We start from the raw sequence: 20,649 nt of genomic DNA, 5'->3' as shown, positions 1-20,649 counted from the left end.
ACCAGCGGCTCTCCACAGACCACGGGTTGCGCCAACTGCTGACCTCAAGCTCAGCTGCTCGGCATTTAGCGGCAGAAAAGAGAAAAAAACAAAACACAAATCAATTAAGAGGACCTACTTGGTGGCAGCGGTGGACTCCGGGTTCGAAAATGTCACTACTCTTGCACTCCATGGTTCTGACCCTGACAGTAAACTTAATAAAAACGCTGTAGTGGACAACCAATGCACATAAAAACGTTTACAACAAATAGTGTAAGTTTAAACAGGATACTACATTAGGAAAGGAGAACGGAAAATTGGTTGTTAATTAAATTTGTTTTCTAACATGATACTACCGGAATTTCAATTAATTTATAAAGGGATTTCAAACGATTTCAATAATTTTTAATTGAATTTAGCTACATGCTTTTACACTTTTTTTTATCAGGCAGGAGAAGCTAATTTCAAGTGAATTTGATTTCACTTTGTAGTACATTGTAGCGAAACTATTACTCATCCTTTCTTCATCGGTGCGTGCTGTAAAAGTAATATTTCCCAGCGGTGTAAAAAAAGGAAAATCTTTTTGTGAATAAATACCTTTCCTTCTGAATGCAACGCCCACCCATCGGAGATACGATCAATCTGTGAAGTGATGAATATACAACGCCAAGTGCTACACCTTCATTGGCACTAATGCACGAGTGAGCTTACATTAACTTCAGTCCGAAGTGGAAGCCAACGTTCGGCCGTGCTCTCGGGACATTTGAAAAACGATCAAACTTTCATGCATTCCTGCACGATGCAATTACTGCTACCGAGCGGCCAAGTTTCAGGGGAAAGCCGTAAGGTACTCCCATCGATTGACAGCAGGAATAATGTTTCCGTGGATAAAAAGAGACAATCTCGTGCATCAGAAAAGTGTCCGAGTTGTTGTTGTCTGTGGCTCGTGGGGACGTCCGGGGGGTTCCGAGCAAAGGGTGGACAATCCGACCCGATCGGAGAACGTAGATGAATAAAACATCATCCCTAATTTGAATACACCCAGCATTTCGTGTGGCAACCGGAGCGCTTCGGCCCAACAGCACAAAGCGACCAATCGAAATTTGATTACACTTGATGGTAGATAATTTCAGGCCCGGCGATGGTTCGTCCTTGGACCGTCGATTAAGTGTGCCGGCAACATAAAACATAAACATAAAAGCACGGAAAGAATTATCCTGTGAGCTAGATGAAGGCGGTTCGGTCGGTTTCGACCAGCGAATAAATTCTGCTCGAATTTCAAAAGTGCTCCCGGTTTATGTTGATGTTGTTGGAAATTTGTCATTTTGGAAAATATGCACTAAACCTGTTAGGATTGTGTCGACTTGGCAGTCGCGTTTTCCTTCCGTTTGATGTTCATCTTGCGCGGTGAACGTTTGCTCAAGTTCGCACCCTTGCGACAAATTTCGAGGCCTGTCTCAATGACGCCCCTTTCACGCGCAGCACCACGTGGTTTCGAAATTTTCAACAACGACAAGATCGGCACGTCTGCTTGGACACCAACCGAGCGTGTCTAATTAACATTTTCCCCCGATGGAAAGGCAGGGAGCTGCCGGTGGGACGCATGTTGTGCGTTCCCTTCGGAAAACTAGGCCAGCAGACTGCGATTTGGGGTTGGTTTTACGGGAAGGAAAATTTATTTTCCCAGCCCGGCCCGACAACGCCCGCTCATTGGCATGCCGTTTTCGCCCCGGTTTTCGCGTAATGGTCGCGCCGTGGCTTTTATCTTCCCTTCCGACGCCAGCGTTCTGGAGCGTTCGTTTGCTTTCATACGCAGAAAAGTCTTTCAAGCTTCGTGCCGGAAAACCCGATCCAGCTTTCCTTCCCCTGCCGTGTGATGGTGGCTCTATGTGGCATAAGAACCCTACATTTGCGGCCTCCTATCGTAAGAAATTCTTGACTGTTTTTTTCTCCCTCCCAGCCCGCTTTATGACCGTCTTCTCATCTCCATTCAGCACTAAATGCTCACGTTGGTTTTCCATTTTCATGTAACAATCGTTTATCAGCTACCGGGCGTCTCCATTTCGTAGCGAAAACGTCTGCACGCCGGCAACCGACGGCGCCTGAGCGAAATGGGATGCTCGTAATGCAGCAGATTTGAAGTCATTTGAAATAATTTACATTTCTTTTGCGCGATGGGTTTGGGAATTTTCTTAAAAACACTACCGTTTCCTGGGGCACGGAAAAGAAGAATTGTATGATGGTGGAGGGTTTCTGCACAGCCGTAGATAGCATTTACAGCATTATTTTCGGGTGACTCGTTATCGCTGAGAATTTCATTTATACTTCCTCTCTTTGTACTATTTCATGTTTTTTCCACACTTTTATCCTTGCAGACGATGTCCAACGACGCACTGTGGGTGTCTGACGCCATGTTGGACTCACTCAGTATGCAACTTCGGGATGCCGAAGCTCGCCGAGCGGAAGCAGAACGTGCACACCAGGTATGTCACGAGCAGAATGTTCCATAATATTATTAGTTTATATTTGTGAGATGTGTATAATTATGAGAATCTATTTTGTATACCAATGCGGGTGACCACGATAGGAGTTGATATTTCAACTACTCGAAAGAATGGGCGATATTTTCGATACCTGTCATTGCTCTTGTTCATTACTTCTCCATCGCAACTGCTTTATTTCTATGTTAATTTCCTTTAAACCAATAACTTACATCCTTATATAAGGATAAACATGTTCTTTGGGAAAATGTAAGACAACCCAATCGTCAATCGAATTTTTCAGTAAAGGTACACGATTGTGTATTCTATCCTATCCTAAATTGATGATCCAATGATGGGTACTTTTTACACAAACAAATAACGGAAAAAAAGAAATATTATACAGTATCAACTTTTTCGTATTTCATTGCTTAAATTAACTTGTACCATCAAACAGCACACCGACCGGAAAAGGAAAACGAAAGCAAATTAAATTAAATTTATCAAGTTCAATGATCCATCCAAATGGAAGCATACACTCAAGACCGTTTCCGGCGGCGTGGGACAACCAAAAGCAAAAAAGGGTACTTCAATGGTGAATTTCGCGAAAGTTTGCTGAAGGTGAACGTGCCCAATATTACCATAGAAAACTCGTTAAGCTCGAGGCAATCGGTGTTTGGTGGAGATCACGTAGCGCTTTGCGCTCTCCCATCTGTTGAAGTTGAGGGGCAGTTTTGCTTTACGGCGGGTCGAACGGTTTGGTTAACATAATTAACCCGTTTGTTCGCTTCATTATGTTTCAAAATTAGACGGATTAAAATAAATGACCGATCTAAATGATCCGCCACCGGATATATTATGTATACCTGCTTGCAATAATGTTTGTTGGTTCAACAAAACTGTGAATAGTCATTTGTGCTATCCCAAAAGGATCCTTAGTCATAGCCTTAACGTCGCAAGTGTCACGTGAGAAGAATGATTTGCTAAAGAAAAAATACTCTAACACACTTTCTAAAGCCGAATAAAAACTGTTACGAGGAGTAACTTCAACCATCGTGTGTTCAACAATCCATCCTGTTTAAATCGTTAAATGTTTTTTGTTTTCATTCCCTGGTCCACCTTTGCAATCCACTGTATCATTATTCCATGGGAGTTTTAGCTTGAAAGCTTTTAATTAAATTTACCATCGAACGTTGTTGCTCCAGCATCATCCGTTGCGGTCGATGTAAATCAAATAGCATCTCTCCTGCGTGTACCCCCTCAGAAAACCTCCCTTTCAAACAGTGGACAACCCTCAGTTCCCTCATATGTACATGGTTCGAACCTTCTGCTGGCAGTTGCCAATTATTAAACCTTGTTGAATTATTTTGCTCCACCGACGCACACTAGCACTTACACCCCCGTAAAAATCGTTTTTAGCTGAACCGATGTTGGGCAAATCCAGGCTTTCCCGTTTCCACAGAAAATGGAAAGTTAATTATAACAAATGTATGGACGCTGTAGAAAACTGTTGGACTCGTTGGTCGCCAAAAGGGGGCCCCGAAAATATTCAATTCAGCGTTTCACTCGTGCCAAAATGGTCCAATCCATACGCAGGATCGCACCGAAAACACCAACAAAGTGTGTGTGCTTTTAATATTGCCTCAGATGTGTGGTTGATTAAATGTAAACGTTCACTCTCCCTCTGTTCGGAGGTGGAATTGAAACTCGATGTGAACAAAAAATGCGATGTTTCTGTGCGAAAAATTATAAGCAAATTATATGCTTCGGTCCCTACCATCCACGAGGTCATAGTTCCAATCTGTCAATATGCTGACCTCAGGCAGTCTTACAGATGAACCAAAGTCGGTGGCCGAAACCGTAATTGATTTGTTTGCAAATAGTTCATGTTCACGCCAAGCAAGTGAAACAAAACGAAAACAAAAAGACTTCCGAATAATAAAGGGACCCGTCAGCGCCCCAAGAGTACATAATACTTGTAAATGTTGGACCAGTCCAATCAGAATTGGGGAAACATTTTAACCGTCCAGAGAAATTGATTAAGTAACGAAAAGTAAGTTGTAACCAACGTAAACTGGCACGTATATGAAATGTATATAAAACGAAACAGTACACGAATACGAAACGATGTATATCATTGGTTCGTTTTTACTAATTATTACGTTCCGGCCCTCCACTCCCACACTTTCGAATTCAAAGACACCTTGAACGGTTATTCGCGTGTTCTGGGGCTCAATTCAGTTCGCCGTTGGCTTCGTCTCCACCATAACTCAGCCCATGATTTTTGCTGATAAGAGATAAAGCAATTGCCCAACAGCACGCATTCCGATTCGGTGGTGCTATACGTAGGTGTGTACTTAGGTTAGGCTTGGTTGATTTCGTGACGGCGAAAGTCCTGGCGAAACGAAATGGAACCCGGCTGAACAAATGATCCTATATTTGCCTGACATTGGCGAATGACTTTCAATCGATTAGCTGTTTTTGCAGCGGTCGAGGGTAAAACTGTATATATTATTTAAAAACAACATACCCACGCGTAAAATAGCATCGAATCATGTGCAAAAAGTAAACCATGCAGAATCGTTTCTAGGAAAGAACCTTAAGCAAACCGCATACTTTTATTTATTTTATTTTCTACATGCTTACGATGTAGAGTTTCTTCGAAACTAAACAATACTCAAAAACATTCTCATTTCAAATTAATTATTTTTATACCGTCTCTGCAGGATAGCTCGTTCTAAGCATTTTCATTTTCTACCTGCAACTGATTGCTGTGAAAAAAAGGAACCTTCGAAAAATGGGGTATGATTATTTTGGTTGCGAGTGGAAAACAAAACTTCACCTGTAATTGACTCGGATCACCTGAGATGCTCCGTTCACATCACTGAGCTCGTTCTGCACAGCCAGCCCGATGTCCATTCCAAGCTATCCGACATCGACCCGCAGGGCAGGGGCTCCATCTACCTTTGCAGTGCTCGGCTGTGGGTCAAAGAAGCTGTTTGTTTTGATTCTCATTTCGTCGAATGAAAAGCCAAACCGGAGCCGGACTGAGGATCCATTTGGCAATCATTGGACCCCGAACCGTCTGCAACATCGTCCAATTAGTGGCTCCTCTTAGTCTTCGGAGCGAGGGAGGGAGAGCAAAAGTTTGCCAGTATGAAGAAAGAAAACAAAAAAAAAAGTTGCCCTCAATTTTCCACCAGTTGTGGCAGTACGTGAGGAAAGAACGCTTTTCGCTTCGAACGTTGGATGTGGAGTTTCACTCGCTGCTTTGGCTTTAACCTGCTCGAGGCCCGGTGTATCGCTTCATCTGCCCGAAGCATCCCATCAGCTTCAGAAGAAGCGTTACGGATCACCGGACACGAACGTGCCCTTGCCGTTTTTCCTATACCACGGAACGTTCGGTAGGCTTGCTGTGCTGAACACCGAATCAATCTGGTCTGGGGTGCTGCCTAGCTGGCTCGTGGAATCCAAACAATCCACTGAAGAGCGCGGCGGAGGTTGGTTGGGGGGGCAGTTTTCCCAAGTACCGTTGCTTACTTTCACAGGAAATGGCTGAAAATTGAACATTCACCATGCTCTAAGCCCCAAAAATACCGGATACTGGTTCGTGTCTCCCCTCCCAAAGCGTCACCTCTCCCTGCGGCGAAAGTGTTCATCCTTTACCGAAATCGCCTTCGTGTGCGTATGTGTGCCTGAAGTGAACCGTTTCCATGATCGGAGAAGCTTTCAACTTCGAACCCCGGATGCGATGCCCGGATTTTACGGCTCAACCTACGCAGCGACCGGCATGTGTAGCCCGTGTGTGCCACCCCCTCGTCCTTCCCCTGCCGAACCGGCCGAAAACGTGGCCGCTTTCCACCGAAGGAACGCTTGAGAAACCCTCGACGATGAGTCTCAGCCGATCTGCTCTGCTTCGGTGAGCAGTTCGTCGGCAAAGATTATGTGAGCTGATGTTTTATGCAAAGCCCTCCACACCGCTCTCGTTGCCCCACCGCTTTCCATTTGGTTTGGGGAAAGCTGCTGAAAGGTAGTTTGAGTGTGAGTGATTTTTAGCTGGGGTTTTTCTTTTCTTTTCTTTTTTTTTTTGTTAGTACCCTGGAGTTGCTTCTCCTTTTCCATCCGACTGAGGCTGCCGAAACTTTCGCGCACGGAGCATCCGCAAGCACTTATGGCCCCTACGGGGCATGGGAACCGGATGCGCCGACAAAATCCCTCCCCCGGAGGTCAAAGGATGCCTACGCTGACTGGGGTCTAACAGACCCGGGTTGATTTTCCAGCGGTTTCGAATCGCTTTGAGGTCCACCGGTATCCGTTTAGCGTCTGCAAACTCTCCCCATCTCTTTCGCTTAACTTTTTCTCCTTCATGTTTCTTTCTTTTCTTCTCCATTATTCTTCTATATCGCATGTGTGGGTGTATATGTGCAGTTCTAAGTTCACCCACCCCACCCCTCCCTAAATTGTTGTTCCACTACTTATCTCCTCTCGTGGTAGGATTTTCATGACGGCTTCCCAAAATTTACTGGTGGCTTTTCGTGGAGCGAAATGTTTAGCTTCCAAATTTGTCAGATTCGAAATTTAACGACCGTCCCGCTGTTCGAGAGGAAAGTCCTATCGCATGTGCACTTTTGGCACTTATTATACGACGGTAAAACGACGACTTTTAATGGCACAACACGAGTGGCGAGGATAATTATCTTCAGTTTGAGTCAAATTTACAATTGTTTGTGCATTAAAATTGTGGAGCCAGCAGATCAGCAATTGATGCAGATGATTTTCCTTTCGATGTGTCATTCAATATAAACAAACTGGATTTAATTTGATCGTTTTGCTTACCTTCGAATATCAAATGCATTTGTTTTTGATCAGATAAATTCTACGGCCGGCAGTAAAATCGTTATGATATAGTTCGAAGCTTAGAACACTCTTTTACGAACGTTCACTTCAATGATTTCAATCATAGGGTTTTCCAATAACAAACTTACATTTTTAGCGCAACCGATGCCATGTACCACAACGTATCGAATCATTCGTAGTAATGATTTGCAAACCATAATTATGCAAATCGTTTCACCAACATTCTACGGCCGACCAGTGGAAACGCTGCTCGATTGGGTCGGCTAATCATGCCGGGAAATTCACGACAGCGAACGGGTCATGAATAAATGTCCCGTGCCAAGGAGCCTACTGCACAAAGGTCCTCGATGCTGTCCGCCGGCAGACAATCCGGCAGACAGGCAGACAGACAGACAGACTGGCAGACAGGCGGTGCCTTTACGTCACGAACACGAAAGTGTCCGGATCGGTATTGTGCAGAAAAAGCAGCAACACTCATTCGCAGTTCGTCCAGGAGCTCGTACTGATTGTAAATGCGTACCCTACTTGTGTCAATCTTCGTTTCGGTTGGTGTATCTGCTTCCCTTCGAACTCGTTTTTCTCGACCTCAAACGGCCGGTTTACGAAGGGCGATGTAAATGGCATGTACACCTTCCTTGTCGAGGAAGAAAAAAGGGTCCACTCGGGAGGGTAGAGGAAAAACAGATTCTAGTTAAAGCGTCCCGTTCAACAATTTGTATCGATTCGACGGTGGAAACCATTGTACCATTTTATTTTCGTCAATGTTTTTCCCACGGAAAAAAACACCAAAATCTTGTCAGCTACGATGTGGCCTAGGGAAAAGAAACCCCTAAATTGCGAGCGAGCCACTTTTGTCCCTTCCGTTCGATTCACCAAATCATAATTTATCCCTCTAATCATGACAAGACAATTGAAAAACGGTTTGCACAGCCAGAACCGCGTCCCGCGGAGCAATGAGGGACCGACGACCGATCGATGGCGCTGACGTTGGCATCATGGCGAAAAGGGGAAAGCATATTTTTAGACTTCAAACAACCGTACGAGACCCGTGTCATGCGAGAGCAGGCCAATCCAGCGGCGTTCTTAGGAGGAGAAAAGGCTTTCGGCGTCCTCCGAAGTTTGGTTCTGCTCGCTTCGATTCACGTAGTTTTTATTTTTGTTTCGTCGCAGCCCTTTTCGATACAATAAAGCAGGGAAGTAGCGAAGAAAAATGCTGAGCTTCGATTATTTATGAGACGTCGGCCGTAACTCATAACTCCTCCGGTCGGCCGGTTCGTATACCTTTTACCTTCGATTCTGTGCACAATCGAACGGAAACGGCTGCCAAACACTGCGCGGCTGGCGCCATCCAAACCTTTTTTTCCATTCGAACCCACACAGGCGACCCTAAAGTCAACCCAAACGCACCACTCCGGCTGCCCGTGGGCTCCAGCGTGGGCTTCCGTTCGGGGTTTTTCGCAACCATCCCAAGAAACTAAGTTATCAAAGCGTGCCCGTAAGGCGTGGAGCAATGAAGCAAACAGGGGGAAAAGAAAAACCTCCCCAAGCACGAAGGAAAAGCTTCACCCGGCGGTTGGACAGTAAATTTGGACTCAACCAGGCTCCGACGAAGACTTCATGTTTGCGCTGCCGCCCGCGGGCGATAGAAAAGTTGTGGCCATGGGGGAAATCTTCGCCACAGTCCACCTCCAGGCCCTCGCTTCCCCCTCCCCCTGGACGGAGCATGGACCCCCATGTGCCGAAAGTATCAATAATTTATGCGATTTCAACACCGCAAGCCGATAGGGGTTTTGGGCCCGTGCCGGTAGCAGAAGTATTTCACTCTCCGGCATGTGAAACGTTTTATCTAATGCTACTCATGTTTGATTTATCGTCGGCAGCACTGCACAAGCAACAAACCACACGTCCCAGTCAATATTTTACATGGTGTTAGAGTACCGAATGAGCTATATATTGATTTAGACGTAGGTGTGCTAACACAATATATACCAATAAAACAAATAGACCCCATGCTTCATCGTCTTAAATAATTTTAATAAGAAACATTTAAGCAGAAAAATGCGCAAATTTATTGCGCACATACCATAACTTCAGATATGTTAATGAAGTGAACTAAAGCAAACATTCGATAGCTTTACGGTTCTTTGAACTAAAAATAGCTTTTTTCATTGTTAACAAACATGGATCGATAAGATCAACATTCAGATAAGATTTGACTACATAGAAAGAAACCGAAGAAAAAGCGGAAAAGCGCTTTAGAACATAATCTCTACAACTGCACCGTCTTATTCAGTGAGAATCCTCACTCCTTTTTTAGCGCCTTCCGGCAAAAAAAAAGCGAGAGAGATAAAAAGAACTCATACCCTTTTTCGAATCAAAATCCCCGACACCGAACCATAAGCATCGATTTCCATCATCATCTCCTCGCAGACAACACCCTGCAATCAGAATCCATTTGTGTGGCGCTTTTTTCACAGTTTTTTTTTTCGAAATACGCTCGAAGAATGGCGATGTTGCTGGATATTGCCAAATATGTCAACCGAACGCGGTACGCTAGGTCCTTGAAGGTTAATCCACACGGACGCTATGAGCCGGGGAAAAAAAGGGCGATGGCTTAATAGATTACCATAAAGAGCGTTTAACGATTATGGTTTTCCTGCGCCAAAAGAGGATTTAAAAAAATAAATGGAGCGCTACCCACGTTGATCGTGTCAAAGGTTGACTGCTCAATGGATTCAGATACCAAACTGAAGGATGCAAAAATCTCCGATGTCAACGAGGGCAACAAACTAAGAAGCTTAATAGTAGAATCTCTGAAATAAACATGCACTTGAAGAAAGTTTTAAAGCTGTGTTTAAGCTAAGATTCATTTAGGATTTGAAGGATAAAGATTCATTATTTTAATATAAACCTAAAGTCGTATTTTATTTTAAAATGTATTTTTTGGTATGCATTTTAAACTTTTTAAACAGTTCACATTTAAATAAAACTAGGAAGGAAGTTTGCTTGATACAAGAACTTTAAATGAAATGTACAGCTCTGTAAAGTCTTGTCGTTGCATTGTTAAACAACTTTGTATCGCAGCATCCTTCAGCTACAGGACAAAGAAGCTCTGCATTGGAGACGAACCAAGTGAAACTTGCCTTGCAATAATAGATCAACCAACGGCACGGCGACTCCGCTGTCAAATCAATTAAGCATGGTAAACTTTTCGTCTACTTTTTATCCGGCAAGACGATGCTTCGAGCAGGAGTAGCACAAATCAGGAAAATAATAATTATAGTGAAACACAATTTCAAAGAAAAACTTCTGAACTGCAAGCATGCTGTTGGGTCCGGGGGAAAGTTTTCCGGCAGCAACGTGACTTAAGCAGAAACCGTCAAGACCGGAGGTCAAGGGTATGGCGAGGGGTAGAAGGAGTGGAAAATGTGTCGGCAAAATCTGGCGCTCGTAATATTGAGCCGCCCGATGGGAAAAGCGCTGCAAGTGCAGATGATTGAGAGGGAAGCGAACAGGAAAATTGGATCAAGCTGGCCGGGGCCTTCGTACGCCAAGATGCTACGAGTTGACGCGATTCCGATCTAAAAGCGTCCTTCAGACGACCACACCGGAAGGGAAACTGCCGATGGGGGGCTGAGAGGATAATCGATACGACCGAAGCCTGCAAGTTTCCGCAGGCCAATAAAGTGCGCTCCGTGGCTCCGAGAGGAAGATGGTCCGGTCTGGTGGCAAAATAGTAGCGTCTTGTTTAACTCTCTAATTTTAACTATCTTTAGATAGTGCACGAGCCTTTAGCAGCAGTCGGGATTTATTTCGCCCCGTTGGAAGCAAAAACCTAAAGAAGGAAGAATGTCCGTTCTCAAAGGTGTTTTTCTTTCTCGTACTCTCATTCTTTACTTTCCCGTTTGCGCTAAAGCGACGCCCTTGTAATCCACGCTCGCCAGTTTGCATTTTCGCTTCGCTGCCCCGTCCATCCCCGACCCCGAACATCGTTGTGTGTTGTCGGTCATCCAGCGGTGACAGTGGCTCTAAATAGCGCTGCTATTAATAAATCGGTCACAAGCGAACACGGGACGCTATCTTCCGCCGACCATGTCATCACCCGACGACATCCAGACTGATGACGGTGGTGCTTAAACGATAGCTCGGAGGGGGGGGGGGGGACTTTTTGCGAAACTTTACGCTGGAAACTGCCGTCTAGAGAGTCCAGAGTGCAACCGGCGTTATCTGCCTGCCATATTGCGTCGTATCGTATTATCTACGTTCGAACGTGTCCTTTTGCGGTACATAACGAAGGCTAGAGTGTCGCCTGTTTTCCTACGGTATGCGACACATAACGGGTAACGGATGGCGCAGATGCACCCGGGAAACTGTGGGAAAAATAAGGTAAAGTTGTTGTACAAATTTTAGCTGAGAAATGTTTCTCGTCAACCACAACACGCCAAGCTAAATCTTCCTGACTATCTTTGATTCTTATTACTAAAGTATTGCTTCTTATTTGGGAGTTTGAATAAATTTATGACTCTAAGAACTCGCAGACATAAAGCAGCAAACTAATTTAAACAATGTGCGCCTTCTGCCTTTCGACTGAACGCAACGACCAAACATTACCGACCGGGTGCTCTTCCTAATGGAACATACTTTATCCATTATTACATACAAATAGACACGACACGACATGTACGGACATTTTCATTTACCGAAACCACTTCCAGGGGCCAGGAGCAGAGGTATCGAGAGTCCCCGCCAATGGAGAGGGCGCGCGCTTATGACATAAGCGATATTACTTTTTGCCATTCGATTATTATACCCACATAAAAGCGGATGTCCCCCGCGTGGAAGGGGTATCCCGACACTGCCACACCTCCAGAGGGCGTGCACGATAGAGCTCGAGTGTCAAAATGGCCGATCGAAGGGGGGCGAGGTGAAGCAATGATAGAGCCATTTTGCCCATTCATTTTGGTTCACCACTATACCGAGCTTCTCCGATGGCACTTTACGTGAAAGGATTTCGAAATTATACTCATCCATATTTGAACAATGTTAAGAACATGTTTATCAACGATGGAGAAAGACTCTCTCAGGATACTGCCGATTGCTATCAACTGTGTTTTGCGTGGTCCGTCGGCATGGCGATTTGATAAAAACGAAAGCTTGAGAAAACTATTTACGGATCAAATTGCTTCAACAGCAAAACGTCTCGAATTATGAATATGAATTACTATGAGGCAGATAATCAGCTGAAGAAACGTCCGAACCAAATTCCGAATTATAAGCTCTAGTAAGTATACGTTTTACCCGTTCATATAGATTTATCTCTTTTACTAGTCCACTAGAACAAACAAAATATAATGCACGGTTTGATTAAAAGGTTTTGCAATCAAAGTTATTTTCTACTTTTTAATAATCCCGTTTGCCCCTTACTTACCTTAATATGCATGAATTTGCTAGTTTTTCCCTTCATAAATACCGTCGATTGGAGCTTTTCGGTTTGCTCTGCCGGAATCGAATCGAAAGGACTCGAGCTGTCGTCGCACAAATCGCTCATTTCATGTACCACCAAACACCACAAACTCAGTCACATTCAAAGAAAACTATGCGAGATAAACCAGTCATGTCTTCGTCACATTGTAATTGTGTCATCGAAAAACTGTAGAGGAGTTACTTGGAGTTCTTTTATGACGGCTCCGACCATCCCAGCGTGAAGTATGCGAATTTATCTCGGGTCAGTACCTTTGCTGGATCCAGTTTTGGAGGCACTTTGCGCACTCATTGGCACGTCCGAAAGCTCAATCCCCGTCTGCTCGCAAGCTGTGACAAGCGTTCGTTCGTGCCATGGTGTGCGTCTAGCCGACCTCCGAAATTGACGTGTCATCTACGCCATATTGGCTACAAAAAAGATTTACACGGTCATGACAAAGTATGGCTTACTCTTACTTTAAAACCGGCTTTCGTGATTTGGGAAATACTACAAACCCAGACAACATAGAGTTTAATAGAAGAGTCCTTCAATTATTCTAGGCTGACATCATCATAAACCATCGACTAAATACATAATTTTATCCCTATTTGTGTAATAACTCACACCACGATTGATCGACCTCATTCAAAGTGGACTACCGCGTTAATGCGTAACGGTTGCTTGTTAGCAACTTTATTATTAATCTTTGTGACGCGTTTAAAGAAGACCGTGGTGTAGGTATCTTTTTGTCATAATTATCATGTTTGTCACTTTTGGAAGGAGCGAAAAAAGGTCTTACAATCAAAAGGTTCCAGACGAGCTACATTATGCGGCGCAAAAGTCAGAACGAAGCTGGCTGGTTTCTTTGGCCATTTTGCTCACGTCCATTAGTGTACCATCAGCCGTTCCATCCATCCAGCACACTACGAAATTATAATCGTACAATCATCGTTCTTTTCTATATATCGCCCTCATTTTTGTTTACCCCATCTCGGTTACTCGCAGCGTCTCTCACTCTCTCGTTCATCCTCGGCCTCAAGGAACCGACGATTATCTCCAACGGGAGCTGGCGGCATTTGATTGATTATTGCCATTGTCGAAGTGGAGTGTTTTTGGTGTTTGATTGAACCTTCGGTTTGACTTTTCCTTTTCTCTCTATTATCTCACACACCCAATAGGACCCTTTGCTCCCCCGTTTCCGAGTTTCCTCACACATCGTTGTCTTTGCTCGGGGGACGTAAGTTTTTATTTTCATTCTCATTTCAGACCAATTTTAATTCGTTCATTTCCATGCACTTTCCTCTTTATCAATCTTCCCGGCACGAAAGTGGAAAGAAATGAGCTCTTGCCGGGTGCAGATTTTTCTTTCCATCGTTCCGTGCTACCTTTGTTCGAAGAAAGATATCGCGGTGCTCTTTTTTAGCACCCCGGCCGAAAACGCGAGGCGGGAATGGACGATAAGTGGAACGAGACGCTGATGGTGTGGAAAAAATTAGTCTTCAAAGTCAACTCAACCCGGTCCTAATTGCTTTTCCATCCATCTTTAATTATCTATTGAAGAGTGGCGTTTGGAAAATGGACGAATTGGTTTTTGTTCTGCATAGGAAAAGGTTGGGTTTTAGTCTGAAGTTAATTCTCCTAACCAATTTGCCTGCAGAAACTGTTGTGACGTTCGTATGTACACTTTTTTTTTTTATAAATTCAATTTGAGATTTCCAACCCAATTGAAGCCGGAACGCGTCGAGAAGAATGATTATTAATGAGGGCTACAGCTTAAAAATAATTGCTATCGAAAAACGTTAAAATTTATCGCCACTCCTTACGCGGCACACCGAATCGTGTCGCTTTCTTTTTCCATTATCCATTTCCAGCTTTTACGCCACGGACCGGAAACTCATTTCCGCTCCGTTTCGAGTTGATTAGATTTGTCCCCTGCCACTCCTCCCCTCTTTTATCCGCTGTATGGTGGAGTACAAACGTTTTTAGAGCATCACCACTTTCGAGGTCACCTCATCGGATCATTGAATTTTCATTTCATGCTGCTTCGAGAGTTCTTCTCTCTTAGCGAAAACAAAATAAAAATAATCATGCCCTCCCAAACTGGCCCCATTTCCATGCATTTATGTAAGCCAACACAGCCGACGTTGAGGGTTTTTGGGGGGCTTCTGGGGTGGAAAAGTGTATCACACTGGCGTGCCCGAGCGCTCCAAACACATTCCACTCGATAGTCTGCGCTCCCGGGAAGATGTGTTGGACGAACTCGGCGCGACAGCCTGGCGAGCAAAGTCGGTGCTTCCTCCTACAGACAGCTACAATCAACCACATCCTCATCAACTCACACCGTTTCTCATTGATTCTCTCTTCACACGGTCCATTTTCAGGAAGCTCTGGCACAGCTTAGAGGTATGTCGTCCGGCATGGGTAGGATAGGTGAACCGATAGAAACGCTGCAGTCCAGAGCACGCGAATTGGAGAAAAAGGTCTGTGTTAACAATTTTCTAGATTAATTTCCCTCCCTCCTCGATCCTCCATCCATTACCATCGCACACGAGCTAATCACACACCAAGTCGGCAAACACTGTAGCTCATATCGTCGATACAACAATAAAAATTTCAAACCGTGTGCAGGTATATGTAGACTTGTTCACCATCAACAAGCATTCCATTAAAACACTTCGGCAGGTAAAAACATTGTCAGACTGGAGCCATAAACATAATCCTACAAGATCCAGAATAAACTGCCACATGCTTGCGTACTCTCATTAACAATCCTACGCTACCAATGCGGGTCTTTAATCTATAGTAGAGTTTTCATGTAATACGATAATTAACTAATTTACCCTCTATAGAACTGTTAGATATTTGTATGCTTTCATTTTATTCGATTAAACTTTTCCCTTTAAATTTCATTTTATTTATTTGGTTGTTTGTTGTTGTTTTCTAACGTATTACAATATACAATTGATTCTTTCATATATTCTCTTTTTAAATGTTTCTTAATTTTTATACTGTAGCATAATATTTGTTGCTGTTTTATAATTCTTCCAAATAAAAGAAAGAACGTAGTTATTTTCGGCTTTCTTCGCGCTTTACTTTTGCTTTTTGTTCGAGTAAGTGACGTTCGTACGAATGTGTTTCTCTATGTGATTTGATCGTCTGATTTGTTAGAGAGAAGATAGTTTATAGAGCAGCTGTCTTCCCTGTTGTAGTTGAATGTTTTAGCCCTGTTTTTGGGAATGAAAATTCCGAAAGTTTTCCATGGTGTGCGAAATGAAACCCATTTCGTCGTCGTTGCTTTAGGCGGCCACCCCTGGTATCGTTCACACATTTTCAGCTGCTTATCTTGCGGCGTAGGCAGAAGAAAAGCAAAGCTAAATGTTGCGTGGGGGCGCCCGGTTGGTGGAAAACTTCCGTCGCCATGGGATGCTCGTGGAGTGCGAGCGCGTGTCTAGACTTGTTTCGCGTGGGCAGGTTTGTGATTGTGTTTCCGTGGGTTGTCGTTTTTCCTACGTCCCTGCTCGGGGCGAAACGCAGCGAACGCTTGTCAAAGAGCAGCTCGCCCGTCTGGCTCCCAGTAAGGTAGTCTGCTTGCCTTTCTTTTTTTCCCCCCCGCTTGCACCGATAAGCGCGACGCCTTATCGACTCGTCCGCTCGACCAGGAGCAGAAGGTAATCACCATTAACGCCGTGGGTTTCCATTGGTTCGCCTCGGTCGCGGTCGGAGCGGTGCCAGATGTGGCGAAGCGAGGCTTGACAACTTTCTTACCCCAAACGTTAACCGGAAGCGAGCACCACGTGGCTTAACGAACTTCGAAGCGGAAGAAAAGCACAATAACAACAACAGCAACAAAATTGTATCCCAGACTTTTCTTCCCTCTTTTTTTTACCTCCCCGGAAACGGGCCAGAAATCCGGCGCGCTCAGCCAACCGATGACACCGAACACCGCAATGGCTTCGTGAAGCGTTCATTTTTCATTATACAAAAATGACGAAGTAATTAGCGGAAGGACTCACCGGGTTTATTGGAGGAGACCACGGACGTGAGGGAGGGTAGGCGGTCGTACCACTCGCTGAGCTAATCGTTGAGCGCGTTACGGAACGGGCAGGCCACGCCCGCTTTATCAGCAGCTTGTTATGCAATTAAAAGTGATAAATTGCAGAGAAATCCTCACGGATCCAGTTTTGTTTTGTGTGTATCCGTATCTTGCCTCGCTGTTCCTTCAAGGTCAAAGTGGATCACCGAGGACACTACCTTCCGAAAGTGAGCAAGGAAGCGATCGAAACGGAATACAGCTGCTACCGGCCGTGGTCCGGAGGTTCCTCCATTTTGTGCGGCTCATTTTTGGCACACGGCTTTCGACTATGCATCGGTGGGGCGTGAACAATCCCATTGTACCAAGCCTACAGTTAGTCTGCGAGATACCAGCGGTCCGCAAAATAGGCCCGGCAGACAGGTGGATGATGGTGTAACAACTGGCAAGAGAGCGAAAAACAAAAACGAATCCAAATTTTTGGCACAGATTTACTACGACCCATCATTGACCTCCGTTTTTTTTTTCGGAGCACGTTGAAATATTTCACACAGGTACACATAAACGATAAAATGGCAAAGAAAATTCACAAACTCGAAGCCTGCTTCGACACGAATTAAGAAATAAAAAGAAAAAGAAAGAGAGAAAGAAAAGAAAAGAAATCTGCACACATATCCTTGATTTGAAAGTTGAAAAATACTTTTATAAAGATTAAAATGATTTAATGAACTTTGATTTGTGTTAAGATTTTTAAATAGATCTGCTCAAGTACACAGAAGGCAGGCAAGATGCAGATATCAATTACTTTTAAGAACAGAACTCAATAGCAATTTTAATCACGATTTTTTCATATTTTGCTCGTCATCTTTGGCCGATTTAATGTTAAATGGATGAAGTTTGGTCACCCAAAACCCACCAGGTGACACCACTTCGCCGCGTTTCCGTCTCCACGCCCGGCTCATAAATTGTTGGTTGATTTGTTTGAACAACGTGGCGCATTTACTTCCGGAAACGGGCGAACCGGGACGTGTGTAAGCACCGCTGGGCATTTTAAAGAGTGCTCGAAAATTTACGATTTTGACGGTCGTTTCCGGGTGGGTAGGGGTCGGTTTTAGAAAACCGCTCAGCAAAACCCTGCCCACGGCGAGGAATCGATGCGCAGCGGCAAACTTCTGACATCCAGCCTACAATTTTATGCTTGAAAAAGTCCCCTGATTGGGTGATAAAACTGTTTGCCTTTTCTGTGTTTGCCATTTGCCACCGACCTTGCCTGGGTGGAGTAAATTAGGTTTGATGCATTATTTTACGCACCGCCCGTCTTATGGCAACGCGGACGTTGAGAGAAAAAAAAGTACTATTCCAATCAAAATCCCCTTACAAACGGCGATGGCCGGAGTGGAAGAATATGCAAACAGATTTTGTGGTTCTTTTTTGTTCGGTTGTTTTTGTTTTCGGTGTGGTTTACGATGTCGGATCGGCTCGGTTTCGACCTAATGGAGACGCCCGGTTGTCGCATATCTCGCCCAATTTAATATTCACCGATCGATGCCATTTCGGCTGCGGTTGTCCATACGGGGTCAACTAAAATATGTGAATATTGCATTACCATTTTCCCTCGCTTCTACGGTTTCAACGTGGTTTCTTTCCCACACTCTAGAAGTATCGTGCTACGCGGTATATGAATTCATAAAATTCCTCTCGGTAACATGAGTCGTGGAATGTTCCATTTTCGCTCCAAGAATACTCTTTTCTAGGCGTGTATTGGGTGGGTTTCCGAATTTCATTTCATAACCGCAGCCACTGGAAAGGATAAAGAAATTTGGTTAAATTTCCCAAAACTACCAGTGCTTAAGAATGCTGGTCACGATTCCTTTCATTAGGAATTTCTTTACCAGTTAGTAGAAGGGGCATTCATTCATTTCTAGTTATGTTTTTTTCATAAGAAAGGCACACAATATAAGACAAAATTATGCTCTTGTGTTAAAGATGATAAGCTGGAAGGACTATAACATTTTCTTAATAATAATTCAGTTAAAGCGAATGACTGTTAATGAAATGTTAATTAGACTTGTTCCTAACGCGTGCAAATCCATAAATCAAAAAACCAAATTAACGAAAGACACCCAAACTTTCAGATTATGTTTCTTCACCTTCTATCAAACCAAGCAGCCGAAGAAGAGTGCTATCGGTTGTTCACTCGATTGTTAAACTAAAAAAGACCCGCGGGTCGTGGGTTGAAATCGAACTTCACGCTCGCTCGTCCATGGTTTTAGTGAAATTTGCCTCCTCGTGCGCTCCGGGCGCAACGGCGCGCGAGATTTATGACAAGTATGCCTGTGAGGTTATGTGGGCATATCCGTTTTATTACCCCCAAAGAGGCTATTCAATTATGGAAGCCAGAGAAAGTACCGTCCACCGAAGGGGGCAAGAAAATACATTAATTTTACTTTGACGAGCGGTTCGGTCGGGCGACATCCGTTTTCGCCCGCTTCACTTTCGAACGAGCCGTTCGGTGCTTTGTTTGCGGAGCGATAACGGTTAGAACAGTGGAGGGTGAGAGAGCTTTTTTTTTTTTGTGCGCACCACTAGCGAAACCTCTTTTTCTTCGCCAGCGCACAGCCGAACTTTGTTCGTAATTGGTTAGGAGAAAGTGTGAAGCTGAAACGGAACGCCCGCTGCGCCAAGCAGGACGCTCCCTTCCAAAACAACGGCAAAGATTTGTGATGTCACGCAAACAGGACCTTTTTGGTCCTGCACACATTCGTCCGGTATCGGGCGATCGACGGCGGGGGGTGAGACCTTCACACCGATTGCGCTTCTGGCAGCTTCCAGGGCCGTAATTTGTTTCCTTCCGCCAGTCGGACACTGCGTCAACCGAATCGGTTCGCTTCCTTCCGGGCGGCCCGCCAGATAAAGATGCCACCCAAAAGCCGTATAGAAAAAAAACCCAATCAACGCAAACTTCTATCTGCGGCCCAACATCGTTCCGCCGGGAGTCATCAACCCGACCCCGGTGGACCCGAAACCTGCGCCAACTAATGACATAAAGTAGCCTTCCAAACGAGACACGTTAAGCGATTTCAGCAACACTTGCGAACGATCTTCTCGGCGAGCAGCTTTCTTAGCCGGCTCCGTGTTGGTCTTCTTCTACGCTTCGGGTCGGGTCCTTCAATGCAGACGAACTTTCACGCCACGCCATCCCGAGTCAATGCGGATGGACGGGATTCCATTATTTTTCGGGGCACTGATTCCCAGCCATTAGATTAAAGCGAGCGTAGATCGTATTTGGACAGAAAGATCGTTTAATTAATTGATTTCCTACCGCAGTCGGCAGATTTACTAAGTCGGCTGTTGCGGTGAAAGTCATGGGAATATTTTTCACATGTGTTAATGTTAGCTTGGATCAATTAATTTAGATAAAATAAAAAGAAATACTACAAATACTATTCATGCTCACACGCTTACCAAATAGATGGAAATGGTTTTATATAAGCAATATGCAAAAACATTTGGATCTTTTAGTAAACAATTAGATTTGCGAATGAATGCTTTGTTGTGAATAAATATGTTACGTTCGTACTTTGTTGAATGTCTTACAATAACAGCTTTTCATATTACTGTTGCTGCTGTTGTTTACTATACTGTATCACTTACTATATCGTAGCTTTCTTGCTCTATCTTTCCTAGGTGCTTATGTTATATCATCTCAAGTTGAAAACCGTCGTTTTATTCATCTCCTGTCTATTTAATGTTTTCCGTACGCTATTGCCGTAGTTTTAAAGTTGTCTTCATGAACTTAGCTATTCAACTAAGTGGTTTTCGATCGTAACAAGAAAGCCAAC

At 44.2% G+C, this 20,649-nt stretch overlaps 1 protein-coding gene across 1 annotated transcript in view; it reads left to right on the top strand.

The window, feature by feature from the left end:
* Positions 1 to 2,357: 2,357 nt before the first annotated feature.
* The window catches only part of LOC131289439 (uncharacterized), a 59,906-nt gene continuing 41,614 nt past the window's right edge, over positions 2,358 to 20,649 (top strand). Inside the window, exons 1-2 of the mRNA XM_058318697.1 lie at positions 2,358 to 2,462; positions 15,159 to 15,257. Coding sequence (XP_058174680.1) covers positions 2,358 to 2,462; positions 15,159 to 15,257 — 204 coding nt within the window. The remainder of the gene's footprint in view (positions 2,463 to 15,158; positions 15,258 to 20,649) is intronic.

This window comes from Anopheles ziemanni, chromosome 3, assembly GCF_943734765.1.
Source record: "Anopheles ziemanni chromosome 3, idAnoZiCoDA_A2_x.2, whole genome shotgun sequence".
In the NCBI taxonomy this organism is placed as follows: domain Eukaryota; kingdom Metazoa; phylum Arthropoda; class Insecta; order Diptera; family Culicidae; genus Anopheles; species Anopheles ziemanni.
This window is presented reverse-complemented; position numbering and strand designations above follow the sequence as displayed.